At 48.5% G+C, this 20,240-nt stretch overlaps 7 protein-coding genes across 7 annotated transcripts; 4 read left to right on the forward strand and 3 right to left on the reverse strand.

The window, feature by feature from the left end:
• Window positions 1-184: 184 nt before the first annotated feature.
• Window positions 185-1,241, reverse strand: N7496_002233 (Sialidase; the record flags this gene model as incomplete). Its single annotated transcript, XM_056695164.1, has 2 exons — window positions 185-817; window positions 1,062-1,241. 2 exons carry the CDS (start codon window positions 1,239-1,241, stop codon window positions 185-187), a joined length of 813 nt encoding a protein of 270 aa, XP_056557376.1.
• A 1,418-nt stretch (window positions 1,242-2,659) lies between these two features.
• N7496_002234 (glycoside hydrolase superfamily) lies at window positions 2,660-5,475 on the forward strand (the record flags this gene model as incomplete). Its single annotated transcript, XM_056695165.1, has 3 exons — window positions 2,660-2,916; window positions 2,970-3,083; window positions 3,144-5,475. Coding segments are annotated over 3 exons (2,703 nt in total), but the record flags the coding sequence as incomplete, so codon positions are not given.
• A 449-nt stretch (window positions 5,476-5,924) lies between these two features.
• On the reverse strand, window positions 5,925-7,540 carry N7496_002235 (glycoside hydrolase family 43 protein; the record flags this gene model as incomplete). Its single annotated transcript, XM_056695166.1, has 2 exons — window positions 5,925-7,315; window positions 7,384-7,540. The coding sequence occupies 2 exons, from the start codon at window positions 7,538-7,540 to the stop codon at window positions 5,925-5,927; spliced, it is 1,548 nt and encodes a 515-aa protein (XP_056557378.1).
• Window positions 7,541-11,012: 3,472 nt separating this feature from the next.
• Window positions 11,013-12,470, forward strand: N7496_002236 (uncharacterized protein; the record flags this gene model as incomplete). Its single annotated transcript, XM_056695167.1, has 5 exons — window positions 11,013-11,153; window positions 11,258-11,384; window positions 11,485-11,552; window positions 11,657-12,089; window positions 12,157-12,470. 5 exons carry the CDS (start codon window positions 11,013-11,015, stop codon window positions 12,468-12,470), a joined length of 1,083 nt encoding a protein of 360 aa, XP_056557379.1.
• Window positions 12,471-14,054: 1,584 nt separating this feature from the next.
• N7496_002237 (uncharacterized protein) lies at window positions 14,055-15,807 on the forward strand (the record flags this gene model as incomplete). The annotated part of the gene is made up of 4 exons (XM_056695168.1): window positions 14,055-14,657; window positions 14,744-15,372; window positions 15,443-15,632; window positions 15,658-15,807. The coding sequence occupies 4 exons, from the start codon at window positions 14,055-14,057 to the stop codon at window positions 15,805-15,807; spliced, it is 1,572 nt and encodes a 523-aa protein (XP_056557380.1).
• Window positions 15,808-16,291: 484 nt separating this feature from the next.
• N7496_002238 (uncharacterized protein) lies at window positions 16,292-16,879 on the forward strand (the record flags this gene model as incomplete). Its single annotated transcript, XM_056695169.1, is given in 3 exon segments — window positions 16,292-16,379; window positions 16,452-16,834; window positions 16,850-16,879. 3 exon segments carry the CDS (start codon window positions 16,292-16,294, stop codon window positions 16,877-16,879), a joined length of 501 nt encoding a protein of 166 aa, XP_056557381.1.
• A 279-nt stretch (window positions 16,880-17,158) lies between these two features.
• Window positions 17,159-18,990, reverse strand: N7496_002239 (oxidoreductase, short-chain dehydrogenase/reductase family; the record flags this gene model as incomplete). The annotated part of the gene is made up of 3 exons (XM_056695170.1): window positions 17,159-18,301; window positions 18,376-18,458; window positions 18,540-18,990. 3 exons carry the CDS (start codon window positions 18,988-18,990, stop codon window positions 17,159-17,161), a joined length of 1,677 nt encoding a protein of 558 aa, XP_056557382.1.
• Window positions 18,991-20,240: the final 1,250 nt, after the last annotated feature.

Raw genomic sequence — 20,240 nt, forward strand, 5'->3', positions numbered from 1 at the left:
AATTGGCCATTTTCTAGATTGTGCTTAGTAGCTGCTATGAGCAAAAGGAGTGGCTCAAGATTTTAGTTCTCATTATTTCAACGTAGCATCACTTCTTAATCCGTTCAAACCCCAATCAATGAAGATGGGGGGCATACCTCTGTTATTTTCGGGCTTCCCAGCATGAAAAGCCTCTCTATCCTCTCTATTTTCCAGCTGCCTGCCCCAGGGTATCTGTTATGCTCACCACACTGAGATAAAGCGGCAGATTCTCTGTTCCACTAAAGACGCCTGCACCCAGGATCATCAAATGATCCGGATACTTTGCAAAGACGTGTAAGCTCCGGCTGTATGACTCCGGTTGAGATGTGGCGTGAATTTCCCACTGATCAGGTTGGCCACCGGCTCGATTGGTGAAGACACTGCTGTGATCAGCGTCGCTGACAATGATGGCTCCATTGGCACCGCCGACCGAGGACCACACCACATAAGGAGACGCGTTTGGCTGTACCCCATCAACCATGATGGGTATGCCGTAGGCGAATCGGAAATCAAATGGGCTCTCAGACATTGGATAGTAGACCGGATAGCCTGCCCCAGACCAGCTATCTCCCCCTGGGAATTCGTGCACCAGGATCCATTTCTTCAGAGGGGGGATATAGGAAATGATAGTTATTCCAGGACGGGCAGTATAGTTGAGATATGCAACATCATCTACCACGGGACCCCAAGATTTTAAGTCTGTCGATTCCTGGTGGGTAAGCTTTTGCCCATGCAGCGGGTCACGCTGATCGGAGTAAAACACGCCGACAGTAGTGTTGAAAAACCTAGAATCCTGCTGTTCAGTGTCTGCAACGAAGGTGAAATATGGGTAGAGCGTCACTCACTCGATGAATGGCTCCCAAATACGTGGATTCCTATTTGTAGTATCTGGCCCGCGGCCTCTCGCCACGTTGCTGACGAACTTCCGTGTATGACCCTTGTCTTTACGGCATATATATCAATGTTTGTGCTTTCACTTCCCCAGCTGTTTCCACTGGCTAGAACCGTGCCGGCAGAGCCGACATTCCCAGTCCATTCACTTGGTCAGTCAGGTTGGAGATCCAGGACCATGTAGCACCCCCATCTGCACTTCGAAATATGGGGAAGTATGGAGTCTTGTCACCTCCGTATGAGGCTGTCGCGAGGAGACTTCTATCTGATAGTTCCACTTGCCGGGGATAGAGAATAGTGTGGTTGGAGTTTGGGCTGGAAGACGACATTTTCTGCGAAAGTGGATCAGGGCTGTGCTCGTGGTGACGGCGGCGGCGGTTTCTGGGGTGGCTTAATTGATTCGACACAATTAAGGCCGGCTAGACCGAAGAGTAAAAGCTTGGTGAGCATACTTCTGAATTAGGTATATTTGAACCAACTACCAGACTGCTGTTACGACTCGTCTTTTTGGCTCTTTCCACCTCTTGGGTCCTCAGCCATTCCATCCCAAATTGCCTTACTATATATGTTGGCATTTAGTCTATAAGCAGGGACATAATATTCTACTACCGTCTCAATTGGGAAAATTTCCGTGCCGACGAGGTTGAACAGGCATTTTTGAAGCCAGAATCTCTCAGCTACACGAAGGTTTAGCCGTGAGTTTTGCTCTGTGTAACCTGGAAATTCAGGCTAAAGTGGAGCATTTATGGTTTGTGATCAAAATATCTGATGTTTCTATCTAGGGATACTCCTATTAGCCTAATGGAATCGATTGTCTCAGATGAGTCAGTTATTTCTCTTATTTAGGCTTGGGTATAGTGTTGGCACCGCTCCTGAAAGAATCGCTCGCTGGCCCACGTTTTCTCGATTTATCAATCTATTAGACAAAATTGCGACGATATGTTTCAAGTTGCGGAAAATCCCCTGCCGGCTTAAATCGTGTTGAAGTTTGTGAGAGCGACGAGGTAACTATAGTGAAAATACCCCGCAGACGTGGCGTTAAGGGTCCAGGGCAACTGCTGCTAGGGTTCCCGGGATTTGTGGGGAAGCTTTTCCACTCCCTAAGGTATACTTGGACGACCAGTCATGTAAATCACTCTTTAACGCCCAATAGCCTTAAGGCTCTCTTTATTTATCTCTTTCTTCTTCAGTGTGGGTCCGTTGGTTGGGACGCATGAGCGATATACCACATTTTCTACTCATATGAAGGTTCTTACTGCAAGGTTATGATCAAGTTATGCGATTGAAAGATAAGCAGTGGTTCCCTTAGAGCTTTCAGTATTTATGTGCAAGTATAAGACCAACAGGATTTTTATGGGTGTCTTATGGGCTGGTGTTAATGGTGTCCCGAAATATAGTCCCGGAGCTGTTACCGGAATTTGCGGGGGAAGCATCGAGAAGTTTGCTCCGAGGAAGATGTAACCCCTCTTTCCTGAGTAGAGATCTATAGAGAGCTGTTTCCCGGACTTCTAGGTCGGAGGAAACCCTACTCAGTATGCAGTCCATTTAGCCTAGGGAGCTATCAACGACGAAATACTACAAGCAGGTCTGCCCATGTGCAGTTAAATCTATTTAAGCACCTAGAAATCACTTGAATGGGCTTGTCGTAGGCCATGTTATCATCCTCTACAATTTTAATCCGTAGAGAACACGGCTTTCCCTATCTCTTCGCGCGGAAAAGGAAATGATCATGACACCATGTCAAGCCATCCGCGCCGCTACGAACTTACTACTGTCTCTCATAGCAGTAAGTACTGGCGTTCAAGCATCATTCACTTGCACCATGAACAGTTCATCGCTGGCGACAGCATATAATGCGTCAACAAGCTACCTTGGATGTTACCTAGATCCAAAAGTAACTATTTTGACGGCGGCGAAACTCAGCACTATTGCTATGACGCCCCAGTACTGTGCCAATTGGTGCGGTCAACGGGGCTTTGCATATGGGGGTATCGAGTTTGGAACGTAAGCGAACTGCATGTTAAATGACATCATTTATCAAGCTGATCTCCAAACAGGCAATGCTTTTGTGGGAATATGCCCGATTTCAGCACCGCGAGCAAAACAAACGACACCAGCTGCAACTCGAGATGCTCAACCGAACCATCCAGCTCATGCGGAGGAACCTATGTGTAAGTAAAATGCAAATTCAGAAGGAGAGTATGATTCTAATATTCTGGAACTGTATTTAGCATGTCTTTGTACAAGATCTCGAATCCAGAAGGGAACGTCACGAACACTGGGTTCGTGCCGGCATGTCAAACACAGCCCCTTTGCAGTCACCCTATTTGCAACACTTCATTGAGCATAGATGAGAGAGTAGACTCACTTGTCAATTCTATGACTCTGGAAGAAAAGATCCTCAATGTTGTGGATGCTTCAGCTGGATCCGCACGCCTCGGGTTGCCATCCTACGAATGGTGGAATGAGGCAACGCACGGTGTTGGCTCCGCACCGGGGGTGCAATTCACCTCAAAACCAGCCAATTTCAGTTATGCCACAAGCTTTCCGGCGCCGATTCTAACGGCGGCTTCCTTTGATGACGCTTTGATTCGTGAAATAGCTCAAGTCATCGGCAAAGAAGGACGAGCGTTTGCAAACAAGGGGTTTTCGGGATTCGATTTCTGGGCTCCTAATATCAATGGATTTAGAGATCCTCGATGGGGGAGAGGGCAAGAGACGCCTGGAGAGGATACATTTGTCACGCAGAGTTATATTCGCAATTTTATTCCGGGACTTCAGGGTGACGACCCCGAGGACAAGCAAGTCATTGCAACATGCAAGCATTTCGCGGTCTACGACTTGGAGACGAGCAGATATGGGAATAACTACAACCCTATGCAACAGGACTTGAGTGAATACTTCCTGGCTCCATTCAAAACCTGCGTACGTGATACGGATGTGGGAAGCATCATGTGTTCGTACAACACAGTTTCAGGCATTCCCGCTTGTGCAAATGAATACCTTCTTGAAGATGTGCTCAGGAAGCACTGGAATTTCTCGAAAGACTATCACTACGTCGTGTCTGACTGCGGAGCAGTCACGGATATCTGGCAATACCACAACTTTACTGACAGCGAGGAAGGGGCGGCATCCGTTGCTCTCAACGCCGGGGTTGACCTGGAATGCGGTTCCTCATATCTGAAGCTCAATGACTCTCTTGCTGCAAATGAGACCTCAGTCGAAACCTTGGACCAGGCATTGAAAAGACTATATTCGGCATTGTTTACGGTCGGCTTCTTCGATGGCGGAAAGTACAGTGACCTTGATTTTTCGGACGTTTCTACCCCTGCTGCACAGACTCTCGCATATGAGGCTGCTGTCGAAGGTATGACGCTCCTCAAAAATGACAAGCTCCTTCCTTTGGGATCATTGCGTCAATTCAAAAGTGTCGCCGTGATTGGACCATTCGCAAATGCCACGACCAAGATGCAAGGCGACTACTCAGGCAATGCGCCCTTTATAATTAGCCCGTTGGAAGCATTCGAGAGCCACCACGGGTGGAAAGTGAATTATGCAATGGGTACAACAATCAATAATCAGACTGCCACTGGGTTTGAGTCAGCTCTTGCAGCCGCGGAGAAGTCTGATTTGATCATTTACCTCGGTGGCATCGACAATTCCATGGAGTCCGAAACACTTGATCGAACTTCGCTTACTTGGCCACAAAACCAACTCGATCTCATCACAAGCTTATCAAAGCTCTCGAAGCCAATGATAGTTGTCCAATTTGGCGGTGGCCAGGTCGATGACAGCTTCCTCCTGAAGAACAAAGGCATCCAAGCTCTGATCTGGGCGGGATATCCCAGCCAAAGCGGTGGATCTGCACTCCTTGATGTCCTTCTCGGCAAAAGGTCACTTGCTGGCAGACTACCAGTTACTCAGTATCCTGCCAGTTATGCCGACCAAGTCAGTATCTTCGACATCAACCTTCGCCCTGACGGCTCATATCCTGGAAGAACATACAAATGGTATACAGGAAAACCTGTGATCCCATTCGGATATGGCCTTCATTACACAGAGTTTGAATTTGGGTGGAAAGAGACGTTGCACAGCGAGTACAACATTCAGCAGCTTGTTGCCTCATGCCAAAGAAGTTCTGGTGGCCCCATCAAAGACAACACACCTTTTACCGCCGTGAAGGCGCGGTTCAAAAATGTTGGTCATGAAACATCCGATTATGTTAGCTTGCTGTTCCTTTCCAGCAAGAATGCAGGCCCGACTCCGCGACCAAATAAATCCCTGGTGTCTTATTTGCGCCTCCACAATATAACAAGCGGAAGCGCACCAGTAGCAGACTTGCCTCTCACCCTCGGCTCACTGGCCAGAGCCGATGAGAATGGAAGTCTGGTTATTTTTCCAGGCCGCTACAAAATCGCATTGGATATATTCGACAGGTTGACTTTCGAGTTTACGTTGAGGGGCAATCCAGCAGTAATCGATACGCTTCCTATGCCTCATGATCACTATAACTTTACTGTGCCCGTTCATATTCAGCCAGCTTCCACTGAAGCACATGGATAGGAGCTACGACTTGGATTGTGCTTGCGCCTGGAGTGAATTCCGAAACGTGAACATCCAGACATAACGATCGCATCCCTTTTTTGTTATACAAACCTCGGTACGTTATGGTCATACTACAGAATGCATACTTTTCATTTCTTCTTTTTACTCTCAATACCAGTAGATGAAACGTGTCCCAGCTAGCAGGGCGGTAATAGAGCCAAGGAAGTACATTGACCCAGTTCAATTTAGGGCCTAGTCCCTCCTCAAAGTGTAGGCTGGTATCACATTAATGCTACGGGTGACGGGAATAAAACTGGCAGGATCCTTGCTGTTTGTGATCCATAACTATTCACTGCAGTAGAGAGTTATGGAGGATTTAAGATTGAATATTATGGAGATTGAAAACAAGCTCAAGTCTCGTGGTCACACGAGGTCTATGATGACATTTCACAAGCGAAACTCGCCATTTACTGGACATCTAGGCCCCCAAACTGAACTTGCACGCCCTCAGCCTGCCCAACAGCATAGGCGCCGATGATTGGGCCGGTGAAATCGGGATCTGTCATATCCAGAGTATCAACCGTTCCTAGGAGTGACCAGTCGTTACCGACATGAGGCAAAGCTGAATAAAACAGGGTATACTGTTTCTCTGTGTACTCTATGCGGAAACGCACTGAGTGAGGGACTTCCCCGAGGGTGTGTTTATCCGTTCGAGCAATCTTCTTAGCAAAATTGACCAATTCGAAAACCACCTCATGCTGAGCAGCGTTGTAGTAGATCCTACAGTAGCGGTGCTCCTCCTTGTAACAGGCGAGCCCAGCCTGGATCTTTGCAGAGCTCCAAGAATCTTCGATTCCTTCAAGGATCGCAGAACTGGTGCCGGCTAACTGCCGTTGCCGCTTACCAACGAATGTCGGGCTGTGTTCCGGGTGGGACAAATCGACCGTTGATGCGGTCAATGTCGCGGAAGAGTTACTATTCTCGAGCCGGTAATTGCTCATATCCGCATCTCGAATGTAGAGATAGTCCAACCCAGCTTTTGCCGTGAGGTGTGAGCTCGAACGGGTTGCGGAAAGACCGCCGGGATTCACTTTCACTTGATCAAAGATGGGCCATTCACCATTCCAGTCCACGCGGGTCAAAAAGGTCTCGCGACCCATGGGGGATCTCCCTTGGTCCTCTAGACGGGCCCCAAGACAAACTCCCCACCATTGGCTCTTCTCGTCCTGGAAGATTTCACAGTGGCCGGTATACTGGATATACTCTCGAGTCCCACGCGCCGTGAGGACGGGGTTGTTTGGACACGATTCGTATGGGCCAAAGACGTTTTGAGAGCGTGCCATTGTCACCATATGCCCGCCGTGGGTGCCGCCTTCTGCGATGAGCAGGTAATACCAGCCCTTGTACCTATACAAGTGCGGTCCCTCAGGGTAAATGTCCCCAGTGCCGCGCCAGATGACCTTTTCCTCCGACAATTTTGCGCCGGTCTTCAGGTCGAGTTCGAAGAGGTTAATCGTGGTGCCTGGGCCTAATCCACCAGACCCTTGCAAGTAGACTTTTCCATCATCATCAAACAGAAGACTTGGGTCAATTCCATCGAACTCAAAATAGACCGGGTCGCTCCATGTGCCTGACCAAATATCATCGGTGGAGACCACGAAATTCTCCGTCCCATCCCTACTCTTCCCTGGCGAACGGAGGACATTGGTACAGACGACATAGAATGTGCCCTGGTGGTAACGGATGGTTGGCGCGTACAGGCCTCCACTCCCGACCAAAAACTTGCCATCATCCACTGGGTAGAGATTCGCCGATGACTTTGCGAGGCTGAGCTGGGACTGACGGTGGATTGCATTTCCTGTGTACTCGCATGTCAGTGGAAGCTTGGATCGCGAAAATTTCCATTGAGCGACCGGTCGAATTTACCAATCTGCTGCCAGGATACCAGATCTTGAGAGGCGTAAATAGGTAGACCGGGGAAAAGGTGGAAACTGGAGTTGATGAGATAAAACCAGTCGCCCACCTTTACCACGGATGGATCTGGCGCGAAGCCTGGTATAATGGGGTTGATTGTATCCGACATAGGTAGAAGGTGGCTTACGCAATAAGTAAGCAGGAAAGCCAGAGGAAATTGAACAGAATCTTCCCCCCCCAAGTCTTTGGTAGAACATTTAAATGTTCTCCATAGTTGCAGGAGAGGGGTTCAAGCGAAGTTTAGGCAAATTCCGGAAGATTAGGGAGAGTTCCGTGAGTGGTGGGCAATACACGATTGTACCTGGTAGTTTCAAATTTGATTTTTTTTATCTGGCTTGAGCTGCACTGTAAATTGACGATGTGATGAGGAAGTGAAGTTGATGTCTAGCGGGTTTATCCCTACACAAGGACATGAGAGTCGCCCTTCCAGCCTGTGGATCAGGAGCAGAATCTTGATACCAAACGTAGTTATCTGTTGAGGAATTTGTGACACTAAGCTACTTATTCCAAGGAATGCAATTGTAGCCTAGCGAAATTTATCAACCTCCTAGAGAAGCTTACCCGTGCTTTTTCCCCTTCAAAACCTTTACAACTAGATTATAGGAGACCCTGTAAAATCGACACCGAAAATGACAACCTCTGGCGCCTTTCTTTCCACTCGTAACTTGAGACACCGAGCCGTTTAACCGGTGCCTAGTACCCCGCCATTCTGCACCCAACCAGGACTGGCATCCGTTCTGTAACTAACTATAGGTGTAAGTGTACACATAGATAGGCAATTCTCGATAGTACTAGAGACGCAAGCTTTGATAAAATTAGGCGATGAAGGAGACAACTAAGGCCGTCAACTGTCTTTGATTACTTCTACGGTGGCTATCTAGAAAGGGAGAAACTACTACAATGATACGCCAACTAAGCCCCTTTCTCACAAGTTTGGGGGCGAAAAAACTCGCACAGCGCACAAAGCTTAACCTCAGAAAACCCACCTCCCCTGCCTGAACAACAGCGTCAGAACATAAGGACTAGGACTGCAGGTCTAGTGCGACGATCTAGCCACTTCCTGATCTACAGTCATGGCCATTCACAATTCTAGATTTACCACTCTTACTGAGGAATCACCGCGCTTTTTCTGGGTAAATTATGAACAGGACGGATCTCAGAAAAAGGCCCTTGCGCGCTATAAACATTCGTTTCTGAAGGATAAACATTACAAGGCGCAGAGGAATCAAAAGATGCAGCATTCAATGTCTTGGTGCCTAGATACGCGAGTCCAATATGATCCTCTGCGGTCGGATGGTGGCGTGGCCAATCAAGCGGGTGGTGATAATAAGAAGAATCCGATCGACAGCAGCCAGGAGAAAATCGATGGTAATACCGGCTCTACATTCCCCTCGGAGATTGTACTATCGCGACCACCGACAATAAGAGTAATCGATAATCTTCCCTCATCCCCAGACTGCCGGGCCGACAAATCTGATATCTATTTTCATCATTGTGAGTGTACTTAGCTTGAGAACCAAAACCAAAACAAGAATCGCGCAGATCAAAGAGTATCCACTCACACAGCCTAGACCGGGTTCAGACATCCAGATCGAGCTGGCCTATTGATTTCCACGGGATGTCAACATGGTTCTGGCAGAAGACTTATGACCATCCCGCTCTGGGACATGTTATTCTATCGACCAGCGCATCACAGCTAGCTTCGACACTACGACTTCAAAATGCCTCTCCAACAGCTATAGGCAATGCCACCAAGGATTCATTCCTTTTTCGGTCGCAAAGCATCAAACTACTACAACAGATGCTTGATCATATGCCTCAGACCTCTCTTGAATCGACCATATTGATTGTTGCTCACCTGACTTGCATAGAGGTATGGGCTATCTTGCAAATATTTTCTTTTCCGAGGAACGTAGAACTGGCTAATAAAGAACCACTAGGCAGCTGAGGCTAATACAATGGCAGTCGATGCACATCTACATGGCCTCAAAAGGTTGGTAGATATGGCCGGCGGACTGGATACACTAGGAAACAAAACTATCTCTACAGTATATTGGTAGGCTCTACAACGAATCTCTTTTACCAGCTACGCTTCTCCTAACCGTTTTTTTCATCTAGCTGCGAAGTGATGAGAGGTGTTATCTCGTGCTCTGAGCCTGTAATTCATATTTCTAGGCCCTGGGCGGCACGGGTACTGTCGCAATGCACTTTCCTCGCAACAACCGATCTATCAACTCTTCTTCCTTCACTTGGGACTCGATTCTTTAATTCGCCGTGGTCCTGTAATATTAGTCTAGAGCTGATATCAATCCTTCAATCACTCCAGGAATTCATCAGCTACTACGAACACCAACTCTTTGAAGGCTCCGCATGGCATTCTATTGGCAACGATTACCTCATTATTATGATGCTCCGATTATACAAACCAGTCACTGAATGCTCTCATCTTGCATTTCAAGAATCCCTTCGGTTGTCGACGATAGTATATTGCATGATTCGGATCTGGAACTCTCAAGGATTGCCATGTCTTGCAGTTCTCTCAAACCACCTTCGCCAGAGCTTTGACTATAGTTATCCTGAACTTCACTTGACAGCCCCCGACTTGCTCTTCTGGATGTTGTTCACAGGAGCACTAGCATCTCAGAAGCCCCCAATCTCCTCTCACACATGGTTTGTGGAGCGCCTAGCAGAACTGGCCGATGTCCTAGATTTGGTAGACTGGGATAATGCCGCCCATCTTCTTCAGGGGTATTTCTTTCCTCGCTCCCATGACACGCAGGCGACGTGTTTGTGGGAATCTGTCATTCGGCACAGAAAATAAATTCAAGAGAAACATACTGGGTTTATTCAACGTCATTGAGGCCGAGCTGTATACTCAATTTGTGGGTCCATAACCGAATCGCTTATGAGATAAGGATACATGCATTTTGCGGAGATCTACACGAGTCCGCATAAGCCAGGCCATTACAGGAATAATCGAGGTCCCCATGGTTTTGTATGGTAAACCAGGCATCCGAGAATACCAAGACTGTACATAGCGTCGGGTGGTCCAATAAGCCCCTGCTTGATTTTCACAGCTTAGACACCTCTACATTGAATCACCGATTCTCATTGGCTGGTTGGTTTATGTACTTGCCCATACCAATTCCCATCAATATGAAGGATTCTACGTGTGAGAAAGGCTCAATTCTGAGCCCCAATCCTAGACATAGTGGATGCCATTATCTTGAAATGCCCGTAACCGTTCGTCCTTTGAGCTGCAATTTTAATAATTCCGCCTCGCCTACAAGACACATTGACCAGAATAGGTAGAGGTGGCCAGTGCGCCGCTAATTTTGGCGTCAGGGCGGCAATTGATAATACTGGGTTTAAATTCACACTTGTCCGAAATAGGTAAACGTGCTCCGTGCATTTTCCAGCCTTGTACGGTATACCACGAGCCTTGCGATTACCAGGGACTGTCCATAACATCGAACAAAATATAAAGTGCGCCAAATTTCGCTCGGATACAACACGGCAATTCACATACTTCACAATTCAAGCGTTTTCGAATTCAGCCCAAGGCAGCAACTCTTGTCACAATGGAAGGCATTGTCGCTCAGGTCAAGTCATTGGCCCAAGGAGTTGATGGGGCGACCCACAACTCTATTCTCCAGAGCCTCCGTGAGCTTTATCTTTCGCTTGAAACTCGCCAAGATACGATGCAAAGAATATCTTATGCGGTAGGCGGCTGTCCCTCCCTTCCTCTCTCACATACTTCCTGTTTGTTCCTTTTACCTTGGTCTATTAGACACCAGCTGAATCAATCGTCAATTTTCATTTCTAGCACCTAGAGCCGATCCTGGTTAAAATTGGACTAGACTTGAATCTTTTCAACATCCTCGCTGAAAGCGAAACACCCTTAACTATTGGCCAGCTTTGTGATCGAACTTCCGCTGCGTCGGATTTACTAGGTACGGAGACTACCACAAAGCAACTCTTTAAGCAACCCCTCCCGCGTTCCTTATCCTGAACATCCCAATATAGGACGAATTTTACGCTATTTGGCCTCAGTTGGGGCTGTCAAAGAGACCGGCGAAGACACCTTTATGGCCAATAATATCACCAAACACCTAAGTGATGTAGGAGTACAGAGTGCAGTCTATCATAAGTTGGTCCCCTGTTCTCGCTTTCCTTGACAGCCCTGGTCGTCGGATGCTAATCAGTCAACCGCTACAGCATTCAGAGCTTAGCTCCAGCACTACTTGCATTGCCCGAGTTCTTAGCCCAAACTAAGTACCAAGATATTACGTCTCCGGTCAACACTCCACTTCAAAAAGCCTTCAATACCGATTTGCCGGGCTTTCTCTGGGCGCAAACACAGCCAGATGTTTTCCGGTATTTCAATCAGTTCATGATGGCACAACATGCAGATATGCCGCATTGGCTCGATTCTTATCCAATTGAGCAGAGGTCTCAAGGCCTGGAACCAGAGCAAACTCTGTTCGTCGATATCGGTGGTGGAATTGGCCACCAATGCATGGCGCTGAGGGAGCGACTACCAACAGTCAAAAACAAGGTCATCCTCCAAGATTTGGATGTTGTTGTTGCCCAGGCAATCAAACATGAAGGGGTCGAGGCAATGGCGTATGACTTCTGGCAGCCTCAGCCAATCAAGGGTAACTTAAGTTCCTTTCCTCTTTTCATGCTCTTTCGAATTACAGTCTGACAGAAAAATGATGACAGGCGGTCGATTCTACTACATGCGCAACATTATGCATGACTACCCGGAGGAGAAAGCAGTCATAATTTTGAAGAATGTTATCTCAGCCCTTGGCACTGACTCGGTCATTCTGATTGACGATATGGTCCTACCGGGAAGCGGAGTTCATTTTCATGCAACCCAAATCGATATCACCATGATGTCTGTACTAGCTTCCCATGAGCGGACGATAACACAGTGGTATGCTCTTATTGAGAAAGCGGGCCTCAAGATCAAGCAAATCTATACCTACAACACCAGATATGATTCGGTCTTGGAGTGTGTACCTGCTGAGTGAATGTAGTTGCGCCAAGCAATTTGAATGGTCATTTTCTCGCTGAGAACCTCTTTATGCAACATCTTCCGTGGCCCTGGTTGGCTAATCCCGATTGCCTTGTGGATCCAACATCCTATTTCATTTACTTCAATGCGTTATTTTGGGTTTCAAATCCGCGTATCTCATTCCTTTTGCTGCCGAATCTCTCGGTACTTCCCATTAGGATCCTACTACCCAATCTATGGCAATAATATATTGAAATGCTCATTTTGTTAGGCTCTTCATAGACTAATTAAATCTACTGCTCCATTTCGGTCTCTTTCTGATAAGTGTAAGGCAGAGAAGTTAAAGGGACGGGGAGAAGGAAAGGAGGTCGAGACGGCGAGGTTGGGTCTCTTATGTCGGGATAAATTGGGGGAGGAAACTACAGAATAGTAGTGAATTGGTGGACAGCAAAACTAACCGGATCTAGTAGTTCGTAGGTTCTTATAAGGCACGGCAAATCCTTGAATGAATAAGGTTCTCTCTTATCTACATGAATCATCACCACGGTAAAAAGATCCACATCCATTACATTTCCTCTGTCAGACGCACGTAGCTGAATGAGCGGGCAAATTAGGCTCTTGGTAAGCCGCCAAGAATGTATGAAGCACGCTATATAGGCTAAATTGCGGGCAAAGGTCCAGCAGGAGGCGCTCCCCCACAATTGCTCCGAATGGAATGGTACATACAGCGGTCAATAATCACAGGGATCCCCTCGGCCGTTCTGCTTGGCAGTCGCTTGGCAGGTGCTAGGGGAGCAATCGTCGAGGCTGTCCATTGTCAACAGCTTCGCGCACAGAGATGCCGCATGTAAAGGTGAGATGGTCCACGGTATCTCGCGAAGCTTTAAGAACATTACTGCTTGCTGTGTCTGAATAATGGGTCGAAATGCCGGCATGCGGGTTTTCGTTTTCTTTTCGCAGAACGTTAAACTATTAAAGGGTACAAGCTTTGAACTATCTCTTGCCTTTGGTGAAGGCATTCTGGAAGTAAACGATCTCGATCTCAATCTCACGTCCTCAAAGCGTCCACTTGCCGGCCTCTTGCCGACCCTACGAGTGTTAGTTTCAAACTCAAGTTGACTAATGTTGAGTTAATCATCCTCTTACCAAATATGGAATAGTTGGAGCAGTTAGCCTTTTTCGGGCCCCCGCAAGGGTCTACTACTGGCCCCGAGCCTCCACCCCCACAGTGTCTCGAGTATGGCCTCGATGAAGGATCATAAGGCCAAGCGATCATGCTTCAAGGAGACGAACAGTCGAAGAAACGCCACCTATCGGTAAAATGGCAGAACAGGCAAATATAAACGCCAAGCTCATCGACTTTCAACAATGAATGGTTGACAATATGTCGTGACAAGCCCGGTTGGGAACAATACAGCCGAGAGTCGATTAAGCCAAGGGACTGGGCTTTTCAAGTTCATGTCCGTCTCATAACTCATGAGGAGGCATTTCGTGATTAAAAACTTCTACTGTCCCCGGTCGGAGTAGAAGTTGATCCCTCAACTTGCTACACCTATTTGCTATCTCACCTACATCTGCATTCCGCCCACGCATCGCAATCATGGCGTTGCGATTCCGGCCCCCAAAGTCAACCCAAAGGGTCATACCAGCCAAGCCCTCAAAAGGCCATTTCCTCTTCGCTCACCAGGAGTTCCAGCGGGTGCCCTGGTGGAAGAGGAAGAACATGCGTACCCTATACATCTACATTGTCATCCTCATCATGACCAACACAGCAAACGGTTTTGATGGCTCCATGATGAACGGTCTTCAGACCCTTTCCTACTGGCAGGAATACTTCAACCACCCTCACGGCTCGCTCCTCGGTCTCTTTAATGCCTCTATGAGTCTTGGTTCACTGATTGGTCTGTTCATCGTGCCTTACATGATCGATGCCTGGGGTCGCAGACTTGGGTGTTTCGTTGGATGTCTCATCATGCTGCTTGCAGTGGGCCTGCAGTCTGGGGCTACGGGCTTTGGCATGTTTATCGCTGCGCGTCTCCTTATTGGATTTGGTGACTGTCTCGTTCTCGGGAGTGCTCCACTGTTGATCGCAGAGATTGCACATCCGCAGGATCGCGCCGTTCTAGTCACACTTAGTGGTGCCTCGTATCACTCTGGCGCCTTTATTGCTAGCTGGGTGACATTGGGTACTTTGAAGATTCAGGTACGTCCCCCCCCAACGGCTATCAGGCATCTAGATAGCCAACCTGGAAAACTTTCGTTCTCGACTCATATCTGTTTCCCCGTTAGAGCGACTGGTCGTGGCGTCTCCCAAGCTTACTGCAGGCCATTTGTACCATTGTCATCGTGTGCGGTATCTGGCTGATGCCGGAAAGCCCTCGTTGGCTAATGAGCAAAGGAAGACACGATGAAGCCATGCGGATTCTTGTCAAATACCATGGCGAAGGTGACCAGGATGATGCATTCGTGCATCTAGAATATGCAGAGATCAAGGCCGCCATTGATATAGACAAGGAGATTGACCAAACTCGCTGGGTCGACTTTTTGAAGACCAAGGGTAACCGGAGACGAATTGGTTTGATCACCGCTCTTGGCCTCTTCAGTCAATGGTCTGGGAATGGCCTGATATCGTACTATTTGAAGCAGGTTATGGATAGTGTTGGTATCACGAAGGCGTCTACACAACTGGGAATCAACGCCGGTATCAAGACTGAAGCGTTACTCACCAACTTTATCCTGGCCTTCTTCATTGATAAATTGGGAAGGCGGCCAGTCTATATGGTTTCGACAGTGGGCACGTTCGTGGTTTTCAATGCATGGACTATCGTGTCAGCACGGTACGCAATTGCGGCGAATCAGGCACTTGGGTACATTTTCGTGGTTCTGACCGTTCTCTACGGACTGTTCTACGATATCAAGTGAGTATCCACCATCCTTTTGATCCAGATAAATCCTCTAGTACTTTTTCTAACATTGAAAACCTCACAGATCCGGTCTAATGGCAACCTATACCACTGAAATTCTTCCCTACGGCCTTCGTGCCAAGGGCTTTACTTGGCTGAACTTTTGCGTCACCGCAGCGCTCTTCTTCAACCAGTACATTAACGCGATTGCTCTCGATGCAATTGGTTGGAAGTATTACATTGTCTACTGCGTTTTCCTAGGAATGGAAGTGTTCGTTATTTACACCCTTCTTGATCGAGACCCGCTATACTCCCATGGAGGAAATCGCCAAGTACTTCGATGGCGATGACGCGGTTGATGTTGGCGAGATTGCCGTCGCGGATATGAAAGAGCAAGCTAGGGAGACAGAGGGCAAGGCGGCTACAGTTCACGTTGAAGTGAAGGAGTAATCGGAGTATACAACGCATGTTGAAGGTTGGACAATTTGTTCTGCATATCAATGCTCTGCTCTGAGCGGATTTCAGCAAATCACAAGCTGGAATTAACTCAATAAACTCCGATTAATGAATATCGATCCATGAATTTGAGTTACCTCCACTAAGAATGTATAATACCTCGACCAATGACAATACCGGTAGGTTGACGGATAGTTATCTCGGAGCATCTTTGTCATTCGGCATATTCGGCTTTAAATTGACCCCGAAACCTTCACACCACATGCATCATCCATAGTCTATTACGGAATTAATAATTGTTTCTATCGTACGAAAGTCATTCCCATCAAACGTCTCTCCTCATTAACTAAATACCTCAGTATATCATACATCCCTCCATACAACCAGCCCAGCGCATCTCAATCTTTACATCCCACCCCACCCCAAGGTCACCCCAGGAAACTAACCAATTCCAACGAGACTCGCCATAAATTCCACCATGTCCACACCCACCCCATTAATCCTCTGCGGTGCCAAAAAGCACATGGCAAACCTAATAAAAACAAAACTCCTACCAGAATACAACGGTCGGTTCTACCACTCCCCAATAACCCCCTACAGAACCAAACCAATCTAACGCCCTCCATATCCACATCCAGTAATCTACGCAGGCTACAACCCAATCCACTCAAAACGCGAAGTCCCCCTCATAATCTCCGGAAATCCTCCAGCGTATGACTCCCTACACATGAAACTCGCCTCTAATGACTTCACATCCCCTGCACGCGCTATAGTCACGGGTGGAGGGTACAGCGAGGAGGGGTTTCAAGAGTTGTATCAAGCTTGTGTGAAGGCGTGTGGGTCGAGGGAGAATCTGTCAGTTCCGTTTTTTAGGGCTAGTAATGAGATTACGGATCGGTTGGCTGATCAGGGGATGGGACCTGCGCATTCGTCTGTCGAGTATCCTGATGCTATTACTGAGCGGTTGAAGAGGAGGTTGAAGGAGGTTGGGATTGCGGATGAAGTGGTGAATAAGGGAGAGGTATTTTGGTTTTAGCTGGGACCGGGTGGTATTGGTGGTCTGTGATACGTGAGGGTTGAATTAGGATTGTAGATATAGATCTAAATGGATATTTGAAAGAAAGTATCATGGAGAATAGTAAAATATGATGGATGTGATATCAAACTAGTGATATCAGTCCAGAGTCGGGTCACAGACCCAGTGAATAAAATGATGTACATGGTATGAAAAGACAAGGTAGAAGAAGAAGGTAAACGAAAAAGTCACCGAAAAAGAAGGTTAAAAAGGGTCCATACTCCACCAATCCCGGAATCCAAAGTCATCATCACATCATAACAAAGCAGGTCAATTCCCGGATCTCCAACTAAAAAACTTCCTTAGCTTCTTCCTCTGCGAAAAGGAATTCTTCCTCTCCCGATGCCCAGCCACCTCTCCAGCCCCAGCCCCAGCCCCCGAACCAGACCCGCCTAACGAAACCGAACTGCCAAATCTGCGCTGCAGATCATCCAGGGCACGCGTCGGGTTTCCACGTAATCCCATACCATGCGCATTCGCGGCGGCAAGGACAGATTGAACGTGCGGGTCAAAGTAAATGGGGTCATAGGGATCGTAATGCTGGATATAAGACGGTGTTGAAGGGAGAGGTGTTGACATGGTGTTTGCATAGTAAACGTCATATGGAGAGGGGGGCTCTGAGTACCCCGGTGATAGGGTCGGGGGTGGTTGGAGGTCCATGAAGATACCGCGGTCGCGCTCGTCGACTTGCGCCCATTCGCCGTTGGCGTAGACTGGCGAGCCCGGCTCGCCGATATCGCTTTCTCCGGAGAAGAAGGTTGGTTGGGAGGATGGGGATTGGGGTTCTGATGGGAGATCTGGTTCGGATTCGGGGTCCTGTGGGCGCTCGGTGGTCGACACCGTGGGTTGATTTGGTAGATCGTGGGTCGTGTTGATCTGGCTGTTTTGTAAAGGAGAGGTGGCATCCTCCTTGCGTGCGGGTGTCCAGTAGTCGTGCTTGCGGAGAGAGTAATCGGAGAGCGAGCGGACTCGGTCGTGCACACCAGGTGACGACGAGGGGATATCGGCTGTTTGCCGTTTAGGCGTGGAGTACCCCATGGAAGGGGATGTAGCATATAAAGAAGGAGAAGAGAAGTGCGATGGTAACGAAGCATCGGTAAACTGCGACAGGGAAGCTCCATCAAAGCTCTCGTCCGCCGAATACGGGTTGGAAGAAACTATTGAGTCATGATGGGGGTCGTAAGACAGCATCGAGCAGCCATCGACATCCTCAATGAAGGAGACAATGCGAGCCACATCAAGGGATTTGCGTGGGTTCAAGATCTCAAAGGAGGCACCGCCGTGCGAGATGGTGGCAACGGCCTGCGTGTTGGCCAGCATCGGAGTGGATGCTTGAGGACGGGGATGAGGCAATGGTTGTCGAGCCTGACCCGGAGCCTGTGCGTCCCTCTGAAGCTTCTCGCGGAAGGTGTTCTAGAAAAGAAAGTAAAAAAGAAAGTTAGAGAAAGGGAAAATCGGATGTTTATTAGTGTTTCAGGAGTACTCACCAATCGCTTCCGGTTCGGCCTAGGGCGTGTAAACTTTTCCGAGACAAGATGCACTCGTGGGCCCTGGGGTGGTGGAATGACAACTGCAGAGAGGTCAGTGCTTGTTTCTCTTTCATTAAACTACTCATGCGGAGTACAGATGGGGGATGTGGCTTGCAACGTACCAGTTGATGCCTCTGAAACCTCGGGCTCTTGCTCACTCTGGTAAGAGATGATACTATGAGAATACGACGGCGATAGTGGCGGGGTGCTTGACGCCGCAGAGGACACCGAAATCGCACACGAAGATAGCGAGACGAGTGGTGGTGGACGATTCAAATTGGAGGTTGCAGTCTTCCGCTTGAGTGTCTTCTCAGAGCGATCGACGGGATCGTCCACGCATTCTGCGGACCGCGACAAATACTTGCGATAGTCATGGAGGGAGAGGGCGCCCGTGATCCCAGACTTGATCGACCGAGGGGGAAGTGACACCGCATCTGCAGGAAGGGGCTTAAGAGGCGTGCATGGTGCATGAACGCCATGAAGCTCCAGACACTTGGAGCAAAGCGAGCCGTCCGGTAACTCGCCGCTGTGCCAGGCCGCGAATGGATCGCGGTAGCCGGGATCTTCATACATCTGGAATTGGCTTTCTTTTTCAATTGCTCGCTGCTCTCAAAGTTTGCGCTTGAGAGTTTCTTCCCCGGCTTTTTGAACAAAGAGGGTGTTCGTGTGGTGGGAATATTGCGTTCAGCGGGTTGACATGTCTATTGCCAGTGTAGATCGGGAGCTCAATCCAACGCCGCTATACATCTGATTCGTCAGAGCGGGGACCACTGCAAGGGACAATGAAACCGTCGGCTTACCAGGACACCAGTCAATGCAAGGTACAATAAAGAATAAAAGATCCAAACACCCACCATGAACAAGAAATACTACAAGACCGGGGGGGGGGGAATCGTGATAATAATAAATTAGAAGGCGGCTCAAATCAAGCCCATCCATGTGGATGGAGACCGGAGCCGAACGGAGATGCCTGGACTCGTCCTCCTTTTTTTTCTTGTTCTTCTCTGGATATCCACATCTCCACATGGGAAAAAAGACGAGGTCCAGAACCCGGCTTGTTCCCCAGGAACACTGGGTCGCGGGAGCAGCGAACCGTTGGGTCGACTGGAGATCCTGGGCGCATGAGTGGTGATATAATGGGATTATGTAGAAATGGACGACGTCACACTCTCCATTTCCGGCGAAGGGGGAGAAAAAAAGGGCGAAAAGTCGGTCTGACAAGGTGTGTGTTGTGTATGCCCCTGGAGTCTGTGTGCCCCAGATGGCGTCCAATGGACCACCAGTCACCGTGTGTTGTTGCAGAATGACCAGAAAACCCGACAGAACGGATGCATCGCATCTCCAGAGACATGACATGCAGATGAAGAGACTCCGCCCATTATGGCTGACGAGTCACGATTCGTCGACAGGGTAATCATCATCCCGCCTGATCGTTGATCGTTGATCGTTAATCGTCAAATCCTGGTGCGCTGTTCCAATGATCTTAGCGTCTCGTTAGTCGCACACCCTCCCGTCCCACCCCCGGCCAATCACCCGCTCCAGGCGCGCTTTTGACATGAACCCCGATCCACCATTGAGAATCGCAACGGACCACTCGGTGCGCAGAACGAGCCTGTATGAAAATAGTCGGGGCCCAGGGCTGAAATGCAAAGAGCGATGCCCGTTGGGCAGAAACTAGAAAGCAAATTAGTTGGAAACCGGAAAACTAAAGACACACAAACACCGGGCCAGTAAGGGTTCGTTGGCTGCCAGTCAATCCGAGAAGGGCCGCCAGGTGGCAAAGCGCCTCCCCCGTTCAGACCCTGGAGAGAGAAGTCGACGCG

This window comes from Penicillium cataractarum (genome assembly GCF_028827025.1).
Source record: "Penicillium cataractarum strain IBT 29864 chromosome Unknown utg000002l, whole genome shotgun sequence".
Lineage (NCBI taxonomy): Eukaryota > Fungi > Ascomycota > Eurotiomycetes > Eurotiales > Aspergillaceae > Penicillium > Penicillium cataractarum.